Source organism: Chlorocebus sabaeus, chromosome 24 (assembly GCF_047675955.1).
Source record: "Chlorocebus sabaeus isolate Y175 chromosome 24, mChlSab1.0.hap1, whole genome shotgun sequence".
In the NCBI taxonomy this organism is placed as follows: Eukaryota; Metazoa; Chordata; class Mammalia; order Primates; family Cercopithecidae; genus Chlorocebus; species Chlorocebus sabaeus.
This window is the reverse complement of record NC_132927.1, coordinates 28,884,615-28,901,671: the sequence shown is the minus strand read 5'-3', so window position 1 is coordinate 28,901,671 and position 17,057 is coordinate 28,884,615. Positions and strand designations below refer to the sequence as shown.

Sequence of the window (17,057 nt, the reverse complement as noted above, 5' to 3'; positions counted from 1 at the left end):
TAAGGAAGGGTACACATAGGGTGTTTTTTCTGACCAATGGTATTTCTGGGAATGTTATTTGTTGCTTTTGCATCTAGATGGACTCTTGAGTCGGTAACAAAACCCTCAATGTTTTGTTTTTCCTTTCTTTTTCTTTTTTTGTTTTTTTGAGACGGAGTCTTGCTCTGTCACCCAGGCTGGAGTGCAGGGCGCAATCTTGGCTCGCTGCAAGCTCTGCCTCCCGGGATCATGCCATTCTCCTGCTTCAGCCTCCCGAGTAGCTGGGACTACAGGTGCCCGCAACCACACCTGACTGATTTTTTGTATTTTTAGTAGAGATGGGTTTCGATCTCCTGACCTCGTGATCCACCCTTCTCGGCCTCCCAAAGTGCTGGGATTGCAGGCATGAGCCACCACGCCTGGCCAATGTTTTCTTCACTATACTAACTCTTACCAATGATCTAGGAGACTTCCCTCCTCCTTGTTTTTCTTTTCTTGAGATGGATTTCAAATTCTGAATGAAGGATTTAAAGAATATTTGAGAAGAGGACCCCACTGGTCTAGCATTATATTTGCACATAGTAGATACTATTGATTACATATTAAATTTTGCTTTCTACAGATTTACATCTAGCAATTTTTTTCTACTTTGTTTTCAGAATTGTAAAAAGTAAAAGCCAAAGGAACTTACAAAAAATAAATAATAAGAATATTAATGTGTACCCTGTGGCTTATCATCTTTGAAGGCAAAATCCTGGAGAGCATATCTTTCTATTTTTTGGTTTTTTTTTTTTTTTTTTTGAGACAGAGTCTTGCTCTGTCACCCACACTGGGGTTCAGTGGCATGATGTTGGCTCACTACACCTCCACCTCCCAGGTTCACATAATTCTCATGCCTCAGCCTCCCCAAGTACTGAGACCACAGACGTGTGCCATGCAGCAGCATGCCCAGCTAATTTTTTGTCTTTTTAGTAGAGACAGGGTTTCACTATGCTAGCCAGGCTGGTCTCAAACTCCTGACCTGTAGTGATCTGCCCACCTCAGCCTCCCAAAGTGCTGAGATTATAGGCATGAGCCACCGCACCTGGCTTTATAGAGATCATAACCTAATAAAAAATACATTTTTATGAAAAATTGGGAAGTAAGTCTATGTTTTACCCCTCCACCTTCCTTCCCTTTTGAATGTTTTTGCTCCCACGATTGACATTGTCCTCTCTGTACCTCAGGTGCCTGCTTCCCTAACCTTCTCATTTATTATTCACGCTAGGCCTCCTTCCAAGAAGAATTTAAGTCTTCAGATAATAAAAAGCACAAATATGATAAAATCATTGAAAACAATGTAAAAACTCAGCAATAAAACAGTGGGGGGTAATTATGTAGAAAGTCTAGAAAACACTGTTGTTTGTCATAAAACTTAGCCCTAAGCAATCTGGTAGCAACTAGAAACAAAAAGATGAAAGTTTTGCCATCTATCATCATAGGTAATAAATTGCAGCAGACAAGTTAGGGTGCTGATTAATCCACAGAGAAAACTTTTTCCTAATTCAAATACTGAAAAGAATTTTTCATATTGTTTTTTACATTGGGAATCGACATAAGAAATGGTGTGCTTCATCATATTTTTACACAAATGATGAAATGTACATATAATCATCTCACAAGTCAAAAACATAATGTTATTTAAAGGTAGTTCTGGTGTGCCAAAATGATGTAGTCTGGATATGATACTTCATTATTTGACTGCATTGATTGTTCCCAATATTGTCAGTTAGATATTCATTCCTTTTTATTTCTTTTAGTTTGTTTTTGTTTTTGTTTTTTTGCAAACATTGATATGTTTTTTTGTTGTGTTTTGTTTTGTTTGAGACGGGGTCTTGCTCTGTCGCCCAGGCTGGACAAGCTCTGCCTCCAGGTTCATGCCATTCTCCTGCCTCAGCCTCCCTGGTAGCTGGGACTACAGGCGCCCGCCACCACGCCCAGCTGATTTTTTGTATTTTTAGTAGATATGGGGTTTTGCTGTGTTAGCCGGGATGGTCTCGATCTCCTGACCTTGTGATCCGCCCACCTGCGCCTCCCAAAGTGCTGGGATTATAGGCGTGAACCACCGCACCCGGCCACATTGATGTGTTAGTAGCTGGACCATCAACATCTGTTGAAGAGAGAATAAATAATGATAAAAGTCATATGAATTTATTAACATTTGTATATAAATTTGTGTTTTGCTAATAAAAGCTAACTTTTGTTAAATTTAGCCTAAAGCTGCCTCTGTATATATTTTAAGTTCAGACTAAAGGTTTCTCCATAAGTAGTGAACTGTAACCTAACTAGATGTATAAACAGACTATAACCTACTCTTATACCACTCACCAAGTTTTGGTCAATCAAAGGTGGCCAACTGTTCAAATCATGTTCAAATGAGACAAAAGCCAAACTGTAACCAATCCAGCTATTTCTGCACCTCACTTCCTCTTACTGTCTGTAAATCCTTTCTGACTCCATGTTAGCACCGGGGTTGCCGTGAACCTATTCTGGCTTCGGGGGGCTGCCCAACCGGCAAATGTTTCTTTGATCAGTTAAACTCTATTAAATTCAGTCTGAAGTTTTTCTTTTAACGGATGAAGTCAGAAATAGGACCTGTAGTAGAGCTTCCAGCGACCCCCAGCAGCATCGAGTGACCAAGTGGTGTACCCGCTGGGCCCATTGTGTCCATTGCTCTTTCGCAGCCACTGGGGATCGTGGGTAAGTTCTCTTTCAGACTTTGAAGCTCCATGACTTTGTGTTCTGAGCTATCTGAGTTTGTTTGAGCAGATTTGTTTTTTATCTGAACTGGGTTTGGAAGTTGCTACAGAAATTGGACTGGGTCCAGAATCAAAGTAGATCTGATAATTAATTGACTTAGATCTAGTTAAAGGCCTCAGATTTCCGAATCAGACAGAAACTGACAGTAAATGGCAATATTGTAGGTAGTATGAACTTTAGCTTTCAGAAATTTGCAGGGACTTTTGTGTTGTATCCCCTTTGTTTCTTTTTCTTGCACTCATAGGTAGGAAAAAAGTCAGTGACTAAGTTGATCAAGGAAATCTGAGAGCCAAAGCCAAGATTCAACATAAAAATGAGATCCTTCATTTCTGAAGAACTGAGTACTCCACTTTCTGGCTACAACTACCTACAAACACTTACAAAAATGGCAAAATGTTACTAAAGGTAATTAAAAGTTACAGTAGAACATTTCAAATGAAAAATGCTACACTTTAGAAGTACATTTAAAAATGAGGACTGTCTCATTAGGCTTATTCAGGGATGCCTATTGGTGTGCAGAAGCTTCAGAAAATATTTCAGTATTTTTATTGCCTCTTTTAAAAGACTCTTTGTAGCAGGTAGCCAGGTCCAGGCGAAGTGGCTCATGCTTATAATCCCAGCACTTTGGGAGGCTGAGGCAGGCAGATCACTTGAGGTCAGGAGTTTTTAAGACCAAGCTGGGAAACATGGTGAAACCCTATCTCTACTAAAAATACAAAAATTAGCCAGGCATGGTGGCGTGTGCCTGTAATTCCGGCTACTTGGGAGGCTGAGGCACAAGAATTGCTTCAACCTGGGAGGCAGAGGTTGCTGTGAGCCAAGATTGCACCACTGCACTCCAGCCTGGATGATGGTGAGAGTCTGTCTAAAAAAAAAAAAAAAAGCTGCCTATAATCCCAGCTACTCAGGAAGCTGAGGTGGGAGGAATGTTTGAGGCTAAGAGTTCAAGACCAGCCTAGGTTACATAGGAAGACCGTGTCTCTAAAAAATATATGTATATAAACAAAAATATAAAGAACTTGCTGACTACACGTTTAAAAAAAGAAAAGAGAAACCATTTAAAAGCCAGCAAATGAAATTTTTTTTATAAGAGCCATAAAATCTGCTTCTGTCTGTATGTCTCTATGTCTATATGTGTTATGTTTGTATGATATTTGGTAAAGCTAGTTTTAAAGTTGTTAACAAAGTAAAATAAAAATGGCTTTAAGAGTGTAACTTAAATATAATTCAGACATTTTTGCCTGGGTCTACTGGTCAAACAGGTTTCTGCTGTCTTTACATGTTTTAAGGTCATAAAACTGCTAATTTTCTATGATATTTTTGGCACTTACTTGATTTGTCTGTGGGCTAAAGCTGGCTGTTGGGCTTCCCCAGAGATTTGCACACATCTTATTATAAGCTGGTCTTTGGTTTTGAGCTTCAAGATTCTGGGGTCTGGACAGGTGACCACGGTGAGGCCTGGAGGCATGTTGTCAATGCTTAGGTCACCCGCTGCGGGGCCCCTTGTTCCTGCTTGCTTGGCCCGGATTTGCCTCATGGCCATGCTGGGAGTGGTCAGATTCTCCAGACATCCTTTTCACAGCCCTGTCTTCTGTCCTGACATCTGGTGTGTAAATTTAGGACCCAAAAGAGCCCTGCCTTTTATAAGCATTGGGTGCCACATGGGTACTCAGTACAGCTGAGAAAGACATTTAGGAGGGTACCTGTGTCATTATTTATTTTCCAATAATCAAAAATCTTAAAGTCATGTTAAATAATAATGAAATGTCTGAGTCATTCCTAAATAAGTTAAAATACTAAAACATTAATTATTAAATATGTTTATGTACTTTGACATCTTATTTTTACATGATATAAAAAAGTGAAATAGATTTGTTAATAAAATTAAAATATCTTTCTAAAAATTATAAAATGGTTTTCATCTATAAATATTGATATAAAACAGTTCAAAATTAATTTCTAGGTTTTTGCTAGATTTGGGGTTACTAAGAGTCAAAATTATAGTTAATATAATTAAAACTATTAAATGTAAGAGAATTGTAAATAAAGAGTCTATTAAAAAAGCAAGATATATTTTTGGTGAGGAAAGTTATAAAGGCGTAAAAATGTGAGAAAAAAATTTAGTTTAAGGATTGTTTCAAATTAAAAGAATAAAAAAGATATAGATTAAATAAATTGTAGAAAGTTAAAGAAAACTTCAAAATTTTTATGAGATTACAAAAAGTTTATTTTAAAATCTTGTGTTATTAAAAGCTGACTGAAATGAGATTTGTTTATAAGTTTTTATTAAAATCAGCTTTAGAATTGATCATACACTAATACAAGAACAAAAATTTAGTTTTCTCTTTTAAACATAAATTTCATGTAATAAGAGAATAAAACACTTTTATTCACCTTTTGAATAAACTCTCAAAAAAGAGAGAAAGAGAAGACATATTCTATCTTTATTAGGTCCTTTAATTGTTTTTAAAAACTGAGTCCTTTTTTAATCAACAAATAAAGTTGTTTGCTTTTTAAAACCTTTTAATTATCACTTTGGCTAAATAAATGATTTATTTTACAGTGACCTGTGATCTATTTTGATAAGTGGTTTAGACTTTTGACATATTTAATAGGCTTCCCAAAATCAAGTTTAAAATTAAGTCTTTTTGACCTCAAACTGACTTTGAAACATTACAGAGGGCGCCTGCAGCATCCAAAAGAGAGAGAATGAACAGGTTTATTTATTATGTAAAATTACGTGAAAAACACTGTCAAAAAATAATGTTTAACCTTCTTTGAGTTTCATACGATTTTTAAAATACTTTTTTTCTAGTTCTGTGAAAAATATCATTGGTAGTTTGATAGGAATAGCATTGAATCTGTAGATTGCTTTGGGCAGTATGGCCATTTTAATGATACTGTTTCTTCCCATTCATGAGCTTGGGATGTTTTTCTGTTTATTTGTGTTTTCTCTGATTTCTTTGAACAGCGTTTTATAATTCTCTTTTCAGAGCTCTAATTTTTGTATTGTTAGTAGAGCTGGGGTTTAGCCATGTTACCCAGGCTGGTCTCAAACTCCTGAGCTCACGTTATCCTCCCATCTCGGCCTCCCAAAGTGCTGAGGTTACAGGCGTGAGCCACTGCGCCCAGCCTAGATGCTCCTTTTTTCTTTCTCTTGCCTGATTTCTCCAGCTAGGACTTCCAATACTGTGTTGGATGAGAGTGGTGAAAGAGGGCGTCCTTGTCTTGTGCCAGTTTTGAAGGGGATTGCTTCCAATGTTTGCCCATTCAGTATGATGTTGACTGTGGGTTTGTCATTGATAGCTCTTATTGAGGTGTGTTTCTTCAGTGCCTAGTATTATTGAGAGTTTTTAACATGAAGGGGTATTTCATTGAAGGCCTTCTCTGCATCTGTTGAGATAATCATGTGATTTTTGTCTTTAGTTCTGTTTATGTGATAAATCACATTTATTGATTTGCATATGTTGAACTAACCTTGCATCCCAGGGATGAAGCCTACTTGATTGTGGTAGATTAGCTTTTTGATGTGCCACTGGATTTAGTGTGCATGTACTTTGTTGAGGACTTTCAATGTTGATCAGGAATACTGGCCTGAAGTTTTCTTCTTTTGTTGTGTCTCTGCCAGGTTATGGTATCAGGATGATGCTGGCCTCATAGAATGAGCTGGGGAGGAGTCCTCCCTCCTCAATTTTTGGGAATAGTTTCAGTAGGAATGGTATCAGCTCTTTTTTGTACGTCTGGTAGAATTTGGCTGTGAATCCATCAGGTCCTGGGCTTTTTTTGGTTGGTAGGCTATTTATTACTGATTCAATTTCGGAACTTGTTATTGGTCTGTTCAGGGAATCAATTTCTTCCTGGTTCAGTCTTGGTAGGGTGTATGTGTCCAGGAGTTTATCCATCTCTTTTATCTAGTTTGTATAATATAGGGGTTAGGAGTGCTTTTAGTTACTGAGGTTTTCTTGGTTCTCAACTCTCCCTGCTGACAGAGGTAAAAAACAGATGTATGTATATATGTGTGTCTATAAAAATAATTATTCAATAAGATGTGATAGAAAAATCAATATTGCTAAATAAATGTGTTTATTTTATGCAATTAAAATATATAGTAGCTGAAAAGCTTTTTATGCATCTTTTTATTTAGATAATTGAGTACTTTCTTGTATTTGAGGTTGCCATATATTTTGACATATATGCAGTTTTTAGCAAGGAGGAGAATATGCCTGGTTTTTAATGTTCAGAGGAAAATATGTGTCCTAGTTTAGTGGAAATGAATATGCATCTGAGATCTACAGTCATAGATTTTTCCATCCTGTGAGTCACTTAGGATTTACAAACACATGGATTTATGAAGAGACTTTTCAAGAGACATATTCATAAGTAGAGAGTCTTTTGTATGAGGAAATTATATGGAAATAATGGTGTACTTTTCTACTGCTACTTACCTAAAATGAAGCTGAAACAGATTCTGTTATGTCATTGCTTTAGATATAGTTTATCTATTGACTGGAATTTCACTCTGTTTTCTCTTAGAAATGAAAGTACAGACACCCAGTCATTTCTAGTTTATAATCTTATGAGTCTTTTCTACTTTGATGTAGCATGGGCTAAAATATATATATATATATATTTTTTTGAGACGGAGTCTCTCTCTGTCGCCCAGGCTGGAGTGCAGTGGCACGATCTCGGCTCACTGCATTCTTCTCCCAAATTCAAGCGATTCTCATGCCTCAGCCTCCTGAGTAGCTGGGACTACAGGCACATGCCAGCATGCCCAGCTAATTTTTGTATTTTAGTAGAGACAGGGTTTCACCATGTTGGCCAGGCTGATCTCAAACTCCTGTCCTCAAGTGATCCGCCCACCTTGCCTCCCAGAGTGCTGGGATTACAGGTGTGAGCTACCGCACCTGGCCTGTTTTCTCATTAAAGCTGTGATTGTAAATGAGTTCCCCGTGCTGCCTACTGAGCTACTCTAGTAAGTTTGCTTTCCTACAGACAGTATTGCTCAATCTTATGGAAAGTATGTACCCTTTTTAAAGAAAATAATCTTGTGGTTACCCGATGTTGACAATGTTGAATGCTTACATCATGAATGTAGTGCTGACTGCTGAGGTACAGATCTTTGGGTTCAGCGTGCCTAGCCTAGTAGGTGCTGTGTGACTCATTCTTCCATCGGTATTTTTCTATTTGATCGCTATGAATCTTTCATGTATGAATGGAACTATCATTTGGCCTTCACTTGGCAAGAATTTGACCTATAAGTCCACCTCTGTGCTTTTCTCATTAGTCTACAATGATTTAATTCAGACTTGCTTCTTGGTTATAGGATAGTCATTATTAACAAGATCCAGAGTATGCTATTATTTATGAAAATGTATTCAGAAATTTATAGAAATAGTTTGTATTTAGAATATGTACATTCTAACAAATGAGAAAAGACAATACAAATTAAAGTTCAAAACTAATGAAAACACATTAGAGAAAATGTAGGAATTGTTTTTTTAAAAGACACAGAATCCCTTATAATTGCACAACCCTAACACAGACACTGTTAGAGGGCTAGAATTTTCAGTCTTCTGTTTTTTTATGCATATAGATACTTTTAGATTTTATGGTTATAATCTGCATATCATTTTACATACCTACTTCTCTTTTCAGGCTACACATAAGACAGCTGTCTCCATTTACTCTGCCATAGGAGTAAATTAAAAGGCAAGAAGTATTTATTCAGTAACTATGATTAGAGTGCTATAAATCTTATGAATTGCATTTAAAGTACATTTGTTTTGGAAACCATGTTGCATTCTATCAATTGACATTTCTTTAGTAATCCCATGCGATAAAGAGAATACAGATTTATTTTGGAACCACTAAATTATATAAGTCTTCTGCACTTAAATATTTATATTTGTAATTAATTAATAATGGAATACTACCATCTATAAATCTCTTCATCAGTTTAATAGCATACACAATTATAAAGGTTTCAGATTTCTGTCTTCTCTATGTATTTATAGCAAAAGAAGATTTTAGTGAAGCAGGAAACTACCTAAAAGGATATGTTATCACTGGAATTTATTCTGAAGAAGATGTTTTGCTACTGTAAGTTTATTGCTCTTTTAATTTTAGGGAAGAAGAAATTATGCAAAATAATGTTATCTAATAATTGCTTATATTTACACAGCTGATGGAGGAAAATAAGATAGCAATCTAAAGAAATTTTTTTTATTTCCTTCTAGGAAATAAAGTACCTGGGAAGTACCATAGATTCTTTAGATATTCTTTTACTTTAGACCAAAGCCCCCATGGGACAATCTTGGATTTGTACTTCACCATCCTCCTCTAAAAATTTTCCTCTTTGGGTTCTGTTACCTACAATGTGGTTCTTTGGAGTTATCATAGTTTGGGATAAATTTTACTTTTTGAGTATCTGAGTTTTTATTTACCCCCTGGGTGGGTGAGTGGGTGTGTGTGTGTGTGTGTGTGTGTGTGTATAAAAATCAGTGCTTTTTTAGCCTCTTAAATTACGTTATCTTTAGAAGATGGGACTTCTATAGACTACCAAAATATTTTAGTTGCTATAGAATGAAGGACTGAACTGCAGCAAATTTGGAGATTATTATTAATACACATCACATTCTCTATGGCCCATTTTCAGGTATAGGTGTACATACTAAGCCGCAGTAGTTGGTCTGTCTTAGCTTCTGACTACAAATTCCTAATTGTGATATCTAAGCTTAAATCTTCCATCTTGAACACTGGTGACATATGCTCTTGGTGATCAGGCTTTTGTTCTATATGTGAAATCACTGATTTTCATAAAGTATATATTGAAGAAGGAAATATGAGGACTGTCCATCTGACAATGGGTAATCACCCACAATCTTCTACTCTGCTGTCATTGTGCATTTAGCTGTGGTCCAAAGACTTAGACCAGTAGTTTTCAGTGTTTTGTTTATAACCAGCTGGTCGACTAAGAGGTTCCTTTAAGTGATCTGAAAACTGGCCTCTCAACTAATGCTTATGTTATTATAATGTCTATACTTTGTTCTGGCATGAATTAAGTTATTATACATGACTACTTCACTAGTAATTTTACACAAAGCTTTCTTCCTATTTAGATAATTTTCTTTTAGGTTTAGTTAGTGAAAGGGATTGTGGGAGGGTGGATTTGGGCTCTTGTTTCAGTGGAGAGAGTACAGACTATGTCAGGAACAGACTCTGTGTCAGGGACACCTCATTTGAAGTCTGTGTCTGCTGTTTATCACTCTCTAAGTCCTATTTCCTCATCTGCAAAGTGAGATCATAATGACCACTTTAGTTCTGAAAGTTAAATAAAAACATAATTGAAATACCTAGTATAGTGCCTGGCAGATAGTAGGTTTCTCATAAATGCCCATTTTCTTACTCAGCAGTGTGGTGAGCAAGTCCAGAAAGGTTGAGAACCATTCACTGTGTTCCAAATCTGATTTATTTTCTTGTTAAGTTGTATAGAAAAAAATCTGGCTGGATTACTGCCTTGTTGCTTTTTAAAAATCTAGTTTGTTATAGATTATTACCTGTTGCTTTCTTTTAATGTAGGTTGTCATAGAAGATAAGTTTGTTTGGAAATTGAGTTAATTTTTTTCCTTAGCAGTAGGACTTCCCATTTGCTGCCTTGCACTGTGATCTCCTAGCCTAGATTTTCATGTTTTTGACATGCTAGATTTTGATCATGAATGTTAATACTGTCTTTCTCCATAGGTCAAACAAATATGCTGCAAGTCTTCCAGCCCTTCTGCTTGCCAGACACACAGAAGGCAAAATAGAGAGCATCCCACTAGCTAACACCCGTGCAGAAGACATAGTTCAAATAGTAACAGATGCACTACTGGAAATGTTTGTGAGTATGTTTTATAATAAGGATGATACTTGAAATAAAATCTAGATCAAAGATACTATATGTTAATACACATTTTTCCATTTTTTGCTGGTACAGGGCTTGGTGATTTGTGAGCCGAGGATTCACTGGATTGTTCTGTTTTATTGTTCAGTCATTATGCATACAGCATTTTGAGTCCATTGCTAAAAGTCTACGTCTTGCCGTGACTAGTGTGGCCGAAGTTCAGTTCACATGCTTAATCCAGGGTGACACGTGTTATAAAGCATGTGTATTCTGGAAGGTCAGCCTGCCCAGCTTCAAATCATTGGTTGATTTCTTACTGAGTGTAGGTTAACTTCTCTGTTCTTCAGTTTCCGCATGCGTAAAATGTAGTTCATAGTAGCATCTGCTGCAGACAGTTACTGTGAGGACTGAATGAGACATGATTTGACAGTGCTTTGTGTACAATGTTTAGCCCTTGGTAAGCATTCAACAAATGTTAGTTGCTATTCTTATTATTTACATGGGTTTTTTTGTTTTGTTTTTGAGATGGGTCTCACTGTGTTGCTGCGATCTCAGCTCTCGGCAACCTCCGCCTCCTGGGTTCAAGTAATTCTCCTGCCTCAGCCTCCTGAGTAGCTGGGATTACAGGTGCTCACTACCACACCTGGCTATTTTTTGTGTGTGTGTTTTTAGTAGACACAAGGTTTCCCCATGTTGGTCAGGCTGGTCTCGAACGCCTGACCTCAAGTGATCTGCCTGCCTCAGCCTCCCAAAGTACTAGGATTACAGGCATAAGCCACCATGCCCAGCCTGGTTTTTAAAAAAAATTTAATTTCTAATTTTTCTGGGTACATAGTAGATGAATATATTTATGGGTTACATGAGCTTTTTTTTTTTTTTAAAGACGGAGTTTCACTTCCATCACCCAGGCTGGAGTGCAATGGTGTGATCTCGGCTCACTGCAACCTCTGCCTTCCGGTGTCAAGTGATTCTCCTGCCTCAGCTTCCCAAGTAGCCAGGACTACAGGCATATGCCTCCACACAGGATAATTTTGGAGTTTTTTTGTAGAGACAGGGTTTCACCATGTTGCCCAGGCTGGTCTGGAACTCGTGAGCTCAAGTGATCCTCCTGCCTTGGCCTCCCAAAGTGCTGAGATTACAGACATGAGCCACTGCACCTGGCCACATGGCGTATTTTGATACAAGCATGTAATGCATTGTAGTCGCATCAGGGTAAATAGGGTATCCATTACCTCAAGTGTTTACCCTTTGTGTTTCAAACAATCCAATTTACTCATTTAGTTATTTTTAAATGAACAATTAAATTATTTTTTTACTATATCACCCTGTTGTACTGGCAAATACTAGGTCTTCTTTATTCTTTCAAATTAGTTTTTGTACCCAGTAACCATCACCACTTCCACCCTACCCACCATTTCCAGTTAAAAAGGCTTTTATCCAAAAGATATCTTTTATCACCCTCCTTTTACCCTTCCCCACAAGTCCCCAATGTCCATTGTATCATTCTTATGCCTTTGCGTCCTCATAGCTTAGCTTACACTTATAAACATATGATGTTTGGTTTTCAATTCTTGAGTTGCTTTGCGTAAAATAATGGTCTCCAGTTCTATCCAGGTTGGTTTGAATGCCATTATTTCATTCCTTTTTATGGCTAAGTAGTATTCCACAGTGTGTGTGTATGTATACATATATATGTGTGTGTGTATATATATATATACACATTTTCTTATCCACTTGTTGATTCATAGGCATTTGGACTGTTGTTTATTTTTGCAATCGCAAATTGTGCTGCTATAAATGTGTGTGTGCCAGTAGTGGGATTGCTCGATCAAATGGTAGATACACTTTTAGTTCTTTAAGGAATCTCCAGCTGTTTTCCATAGTGGTTGTACTAGTTTACATTCCCACCAGCAGTGTAAAAGTGTTCCCTTTCACCACATCCATGCCAACATCTATTATTTTTTTAAATTATGGCCATTCTTGCAGGAGTAAGGTGGAATTGCATTGTGGTTTTGATTTGCATTTCCCTGATAATTGGTATTAGTTCTTTAAATGTTTGGTAGAATTCAGCAGTGAAGCCATTGGGTCCTGAGCTTTTGCTTTTTGTTTTGTTTTGTTTTGTTGTTTTGTTTTGCTGGAAGCCTTTCTATTATAGCTCCAATCTCCTTGCTTGTTATTAGTCCATTTAGATTTTGAATTTCTTCATGGTTCAATCTTGGTTGGTTGTATGTGTCTAAGAATTTGCCCATTTCTTCTAAATTTTCCAATTTATTGGCATAGAGTTGCTCATAGTAGCTACTAATGACCTTTTGAATTTCTGCTGTATCAATTGTAATGTCTCCTTTTTCATCTTTTATTTGGGTCTTCTCTCTTTTTTCCTAGCTAGTCTGACTAAGGGTTTGTCAGTTTTGTTTAACTTTTCAGAAAACCAACTTGTTTCCTAGTTGTTTTGTATTGTTCTCTTCATTTCAATTTCATTTATATCTGCCCTGATCTTTATTATTTCTTTTCTTCTGCTAATTTTGGGTTTGGTTTGCTCTTGCTTTTCTAGTTCTTTAAGTGTATCATTGGATTGTTTCTTTGAAATTTTTCTACTTTTTGGTGTAGATGCTTATTGCTATAAACTTTCCTTTTAGTACTGCTTTCAGTGTATCCCATGGGTTTGGGTATGGTTTTTTCCAAGAAATTTTAAAATTTCTTTTTTAATTTCTTCATTGACCCCACTGGTCATTCAGGAGCATATTGTTTAATTTCCATGTGTTTGTATAGTTTCCAGAATTCCTCTTGTTATTGATTTCTAGTTTTATTCCATTGTGGCCAGAAAAGATGCTTGATATTATTTCAGGTTTTCGGTTTTTTTTTTAAATGATTTAAGACTTGTTTTGTGACTTAACCTAAAGTCTGTCCTTGACAATGATCCGTGTGCTCAGGAGAATAATGTGTATCTATAGCCACTGAATGAGATGTTCTATAAATTAGGCCCATTTTGTCTGTAGTGCAGATTAAGTCTGATGTTTCTTTGCTGATTTCCTGTCAGGAAGATTTGTCCATTGCTGAAAGTGGTTTGTTGAAATCTTCAGCTGTTACTGTGTTGGAGTTTATCTCTATTTTTGGCCCTAATAATATTTGCTTTATATACCTGGGTACTCCAGTGTTGGGTGCATATATATTTACAATTGTTATATCTTCTTGCTATATCGACCCCTTTATCATTAGTAACCTTATTTGTCTCTTCTTACAGTTTTTGTCTTAAATCTATTTTGTCTGATATTAGTATAATGACTCCCGCTCTTTTTGGTTTTCATTGGCATGGATTATCTTTTTCCATCCTTTTATTTTCAGTCTTTGTGTATCATTATAGGTGAAGTGTGTTTCTTTTAGGCAGCTGATCATGGGATCTTACTATTTTTTTAAATCTCTTAAGCCATTCTATGCCTTTTGATTGGAGAGTTTAGTCTGTTTATATTTAATGCTATTATTGATAAATAAGGACTGACTCCTGCCATTTTGTTATTTGTTCTTTGGTTGTTTTGTGGTCTTCCTTCCTTTCGTCTTTTTAGTGAAGGTGATTTTCTTTGGTGATATGATTTTAATTAAAAAAAAATTTTGTGTATTTATTTTGTTTTTTGATGTGAAGTTACCATGATGCTTGTAAATACTACCTTATAACTTGTTATTTTAAACCGATAACAACACTGTTTGCATAAACAAACAAGCAAAGGAAAACTAATAAAAACTCTACACTCTATCAAGTTAAACTTTAGTATAACTTCATCTCCTGCTTTTTAACTTTTTATTGTTTCTATTTATATCTTACTGTACCATCTGTGTCTTGAAAAGTTGTTGTGGTTATTATTTTTGATTGGTTCATTGTTTAGTCTTTCTATTTAAGAGTAGTTTACACAGCACCGTTAAGCATTATATTCTGTGTTTTACTGCGTACTTACGATGAGTTTTGCGCTTTCAGATGAGTTTTTATTGCTCGTTAATGTCCTATTCTTCCTGATTGAAGCATTCTCTTTAGCATTTCTTGTAGGACAGGTCTGGTGTTGATGAAATTCCTCAGATTTTGTTTGTCTGGGAAAGTTTTTATTTCTCCTTCATGTTTGAAGGATATTTTCGTCAGATATACCATTCTAGGGTAAATTTTTTTTTTCCTTTAGCACTTTAAATATGTCATGTTACTCTCCTGTAAGGTTTCCACTGAAAAGTCTGCTGCTGGGTGTATTGGAGCTACATTGTGTGTTATATTTATTTTCTCTTGTTTTCAGGATCCTTTTTTTAAATCCTTGACCTTTGGGAGTTTGATTATGCCTTGAGGTAATCTTCTTTGGGTTAAATCTGCATAGTGTTTTATAACCTTCTTGTGCTTGGATATTGATACCTTTCTCTAAGTTTGGGAAATTCTCTTTGATTATCTTTTGAATACACTCTACCCCATCTCTTTCTCTATCTCCTCTTTAAGGCCGATAACTCTTAGATTTGTCCTTTTGAGGCTATTTTCTAGATCCTGTAGGCCTGCTTCATTTTTTTTTTCTTTTTTCTTTTGTTTCCTCTGACTGTTTATGAATAGCCTGTCTTCAGTCTCACTAATTCTAGCTTCTGCTTGATCATTTCTGCTCTTAAAGGACTCTGATGTATTCTTCAATATGTTAGTTGCATTTTTGAGCTCCAGAATTTCTGCTGGATTCTTTTTAATTATTTCTGTTTCTTAAAATTATCTGATAGAATTCTGAATTCCTTCCCTGTGTTATCGTGAATTTCTTTGAGTTTTCTCTAAATAGCTATTTTGATTTCTCTGTCTGAAGGGACACATAGCTCTGTTTCTCCAGGATTGGTCTCTGGTGTCTTATTTGGTTCATTTGGTGAGGTCATCTTTTCCAGGACACTGTTCGTACTGTTGGATGTTTTTCTGTGTCTGAGCATTAAAGAGTTATGTATTTATTGTAGTCTTCCAAGTCTGGGCTTGTTTGTACCTGTCCTTCTTGGGAAGGCTTTCTAGTATGAAAGGACTTCAGTGTTGTGATCTAAACTGTATCTGCATTAGTCGGCATCCCAAGCCCAGCAGTAGTGTGGTTCTTGCAGGTTTATAGAGGTACTGCTTTTTGATGGTCTTAGACAGGATCTGGAAGAATTCCCAGAATTATCAGGCAGAGACTCTTGTTCTCTTCTCTTACTTTCTCCCAAACAAATGGAGTCCCTCTCTCTGTTCTGAGCCACCTGGGGCTGGGGGGTGGAGTGATGCAAGCACCCTTGTGGGTCACCACCACTGGCACTGTGCTGTGTCAGACATGAAGCCAGCACAGTACTGGGTCTCTCCCAAGGCTTGTTGTAACCACTCCCTGGCTACTGCCTATGTTCATTCAAGGTCCTGGGGCTCTAAAATCAGAGGTGGCTAAGCCAGCTGGGCCTGTGTCCTTCCCTTTAGGATGGTGAGTTCCTCCAGGACCAGGGTGGGTCCAGAGTTGCTGTCTGGGTACCAGGGACTAAAATAAAAAACTTTAGAAATCTACCTGGTGTTCATTGTACTATGGCTGAACTAGCACTAGAACCATGAGATGTAGTTCTTCCCACTCATCCATCCCATTTTGAAAGATAGAGGAGCCTCACCCCATGGCCACTGCTACCACAGGACCACAGGGAGTACTGGCAGGCTACTGCTGATGTTCCCTTAAGGCCCAAGGGCTCTTCCATCAGCTTGTGGTGAATGCTGTCTGGCCTGGGACTCATGCTTCAGGGTAGTGGGCTTGCCTCTGGCCCAGGGAAAGTCCAGGAATGCCATACAAGAGCCAAGGCCTAGAATTGTAGCCCCCCAAAACCCACTTGGTGTTCTACCCTTCTGTGGCAGAGCTGGTACCTATGGTGTAAGATCAAGACAAAGTCCCCTTTACTTTTGCCTCTATTTTTCTCAAGCAGAAGGAGTCTCACCCCATCGCCACCACAGCTAAGAATGTGCTGAGTCTGCACAGTCTCAGAAGTCAGCAAGTCTCAGAGTCTTACTCAAGTCCTACAGTGTACTACCTGGACCCAAGGGCTCTTCACTTGTCAGTTGATAAATGCTGCCAGGACTAGGTCTTTCCCATAGAGGCATCAGTTTCCCTTCTGGCCCAGGGTGTATCTAGAAATGTCATCCGAGAGCTAGGACCTGGAAAGGGGGTTTCACAACTCTGACCAGGGTCCTGTCCTCCTGTGGCTGAGCTGGTATCCGAGATGCAAGACAGTCTTCCCCAGTCTTTCCTTTCCTCTCCTTAAGCAGAAGGAAGGGGTCTCTTTTAGAGCTACAAGCTGTGTAGCCTGGGATTAGGGGAGAGGTGGCATCAGCACCCCCCTAGCTGTCCTGGCTGATATCTCAGTAGGTCATATGTGCTTATAGTCCTACTGGCTCTGAGCCCAT

At 37.5% G+C, this 17,057-nt stretch overlaps 1 protein-coding gene across 3 annotated transcripts in view; it reads left to right on the top strand.

Annotated features, from left to right (window-relative positions):
- Positions 1 to 17,057, top strand: part of TXNDC16 (thioredoxin domain containing 16) — a 126,244-nt gene that overhangs the window by 75,497 nt on the left and 33,690 nt on the right. For all 3 annotated transcript variants that reach the window (XM_007986702.3, XM_007986701.3, XM_073010994.1), the window contains exons 17-18: positions 8,796 to 8,880; positions 10,522 to 10,660. In XM_007986702.3, coding sequence (XP_007984893.2) covers positions 8,796 to 8,880; positions 10,522 to 10,660 — 224 coding nt within the window. The remainder of the gene's footprint in view (positions 1 to 8,795; positions 8,881 to 10,521; positions 10,661 to 17,057) is intronic.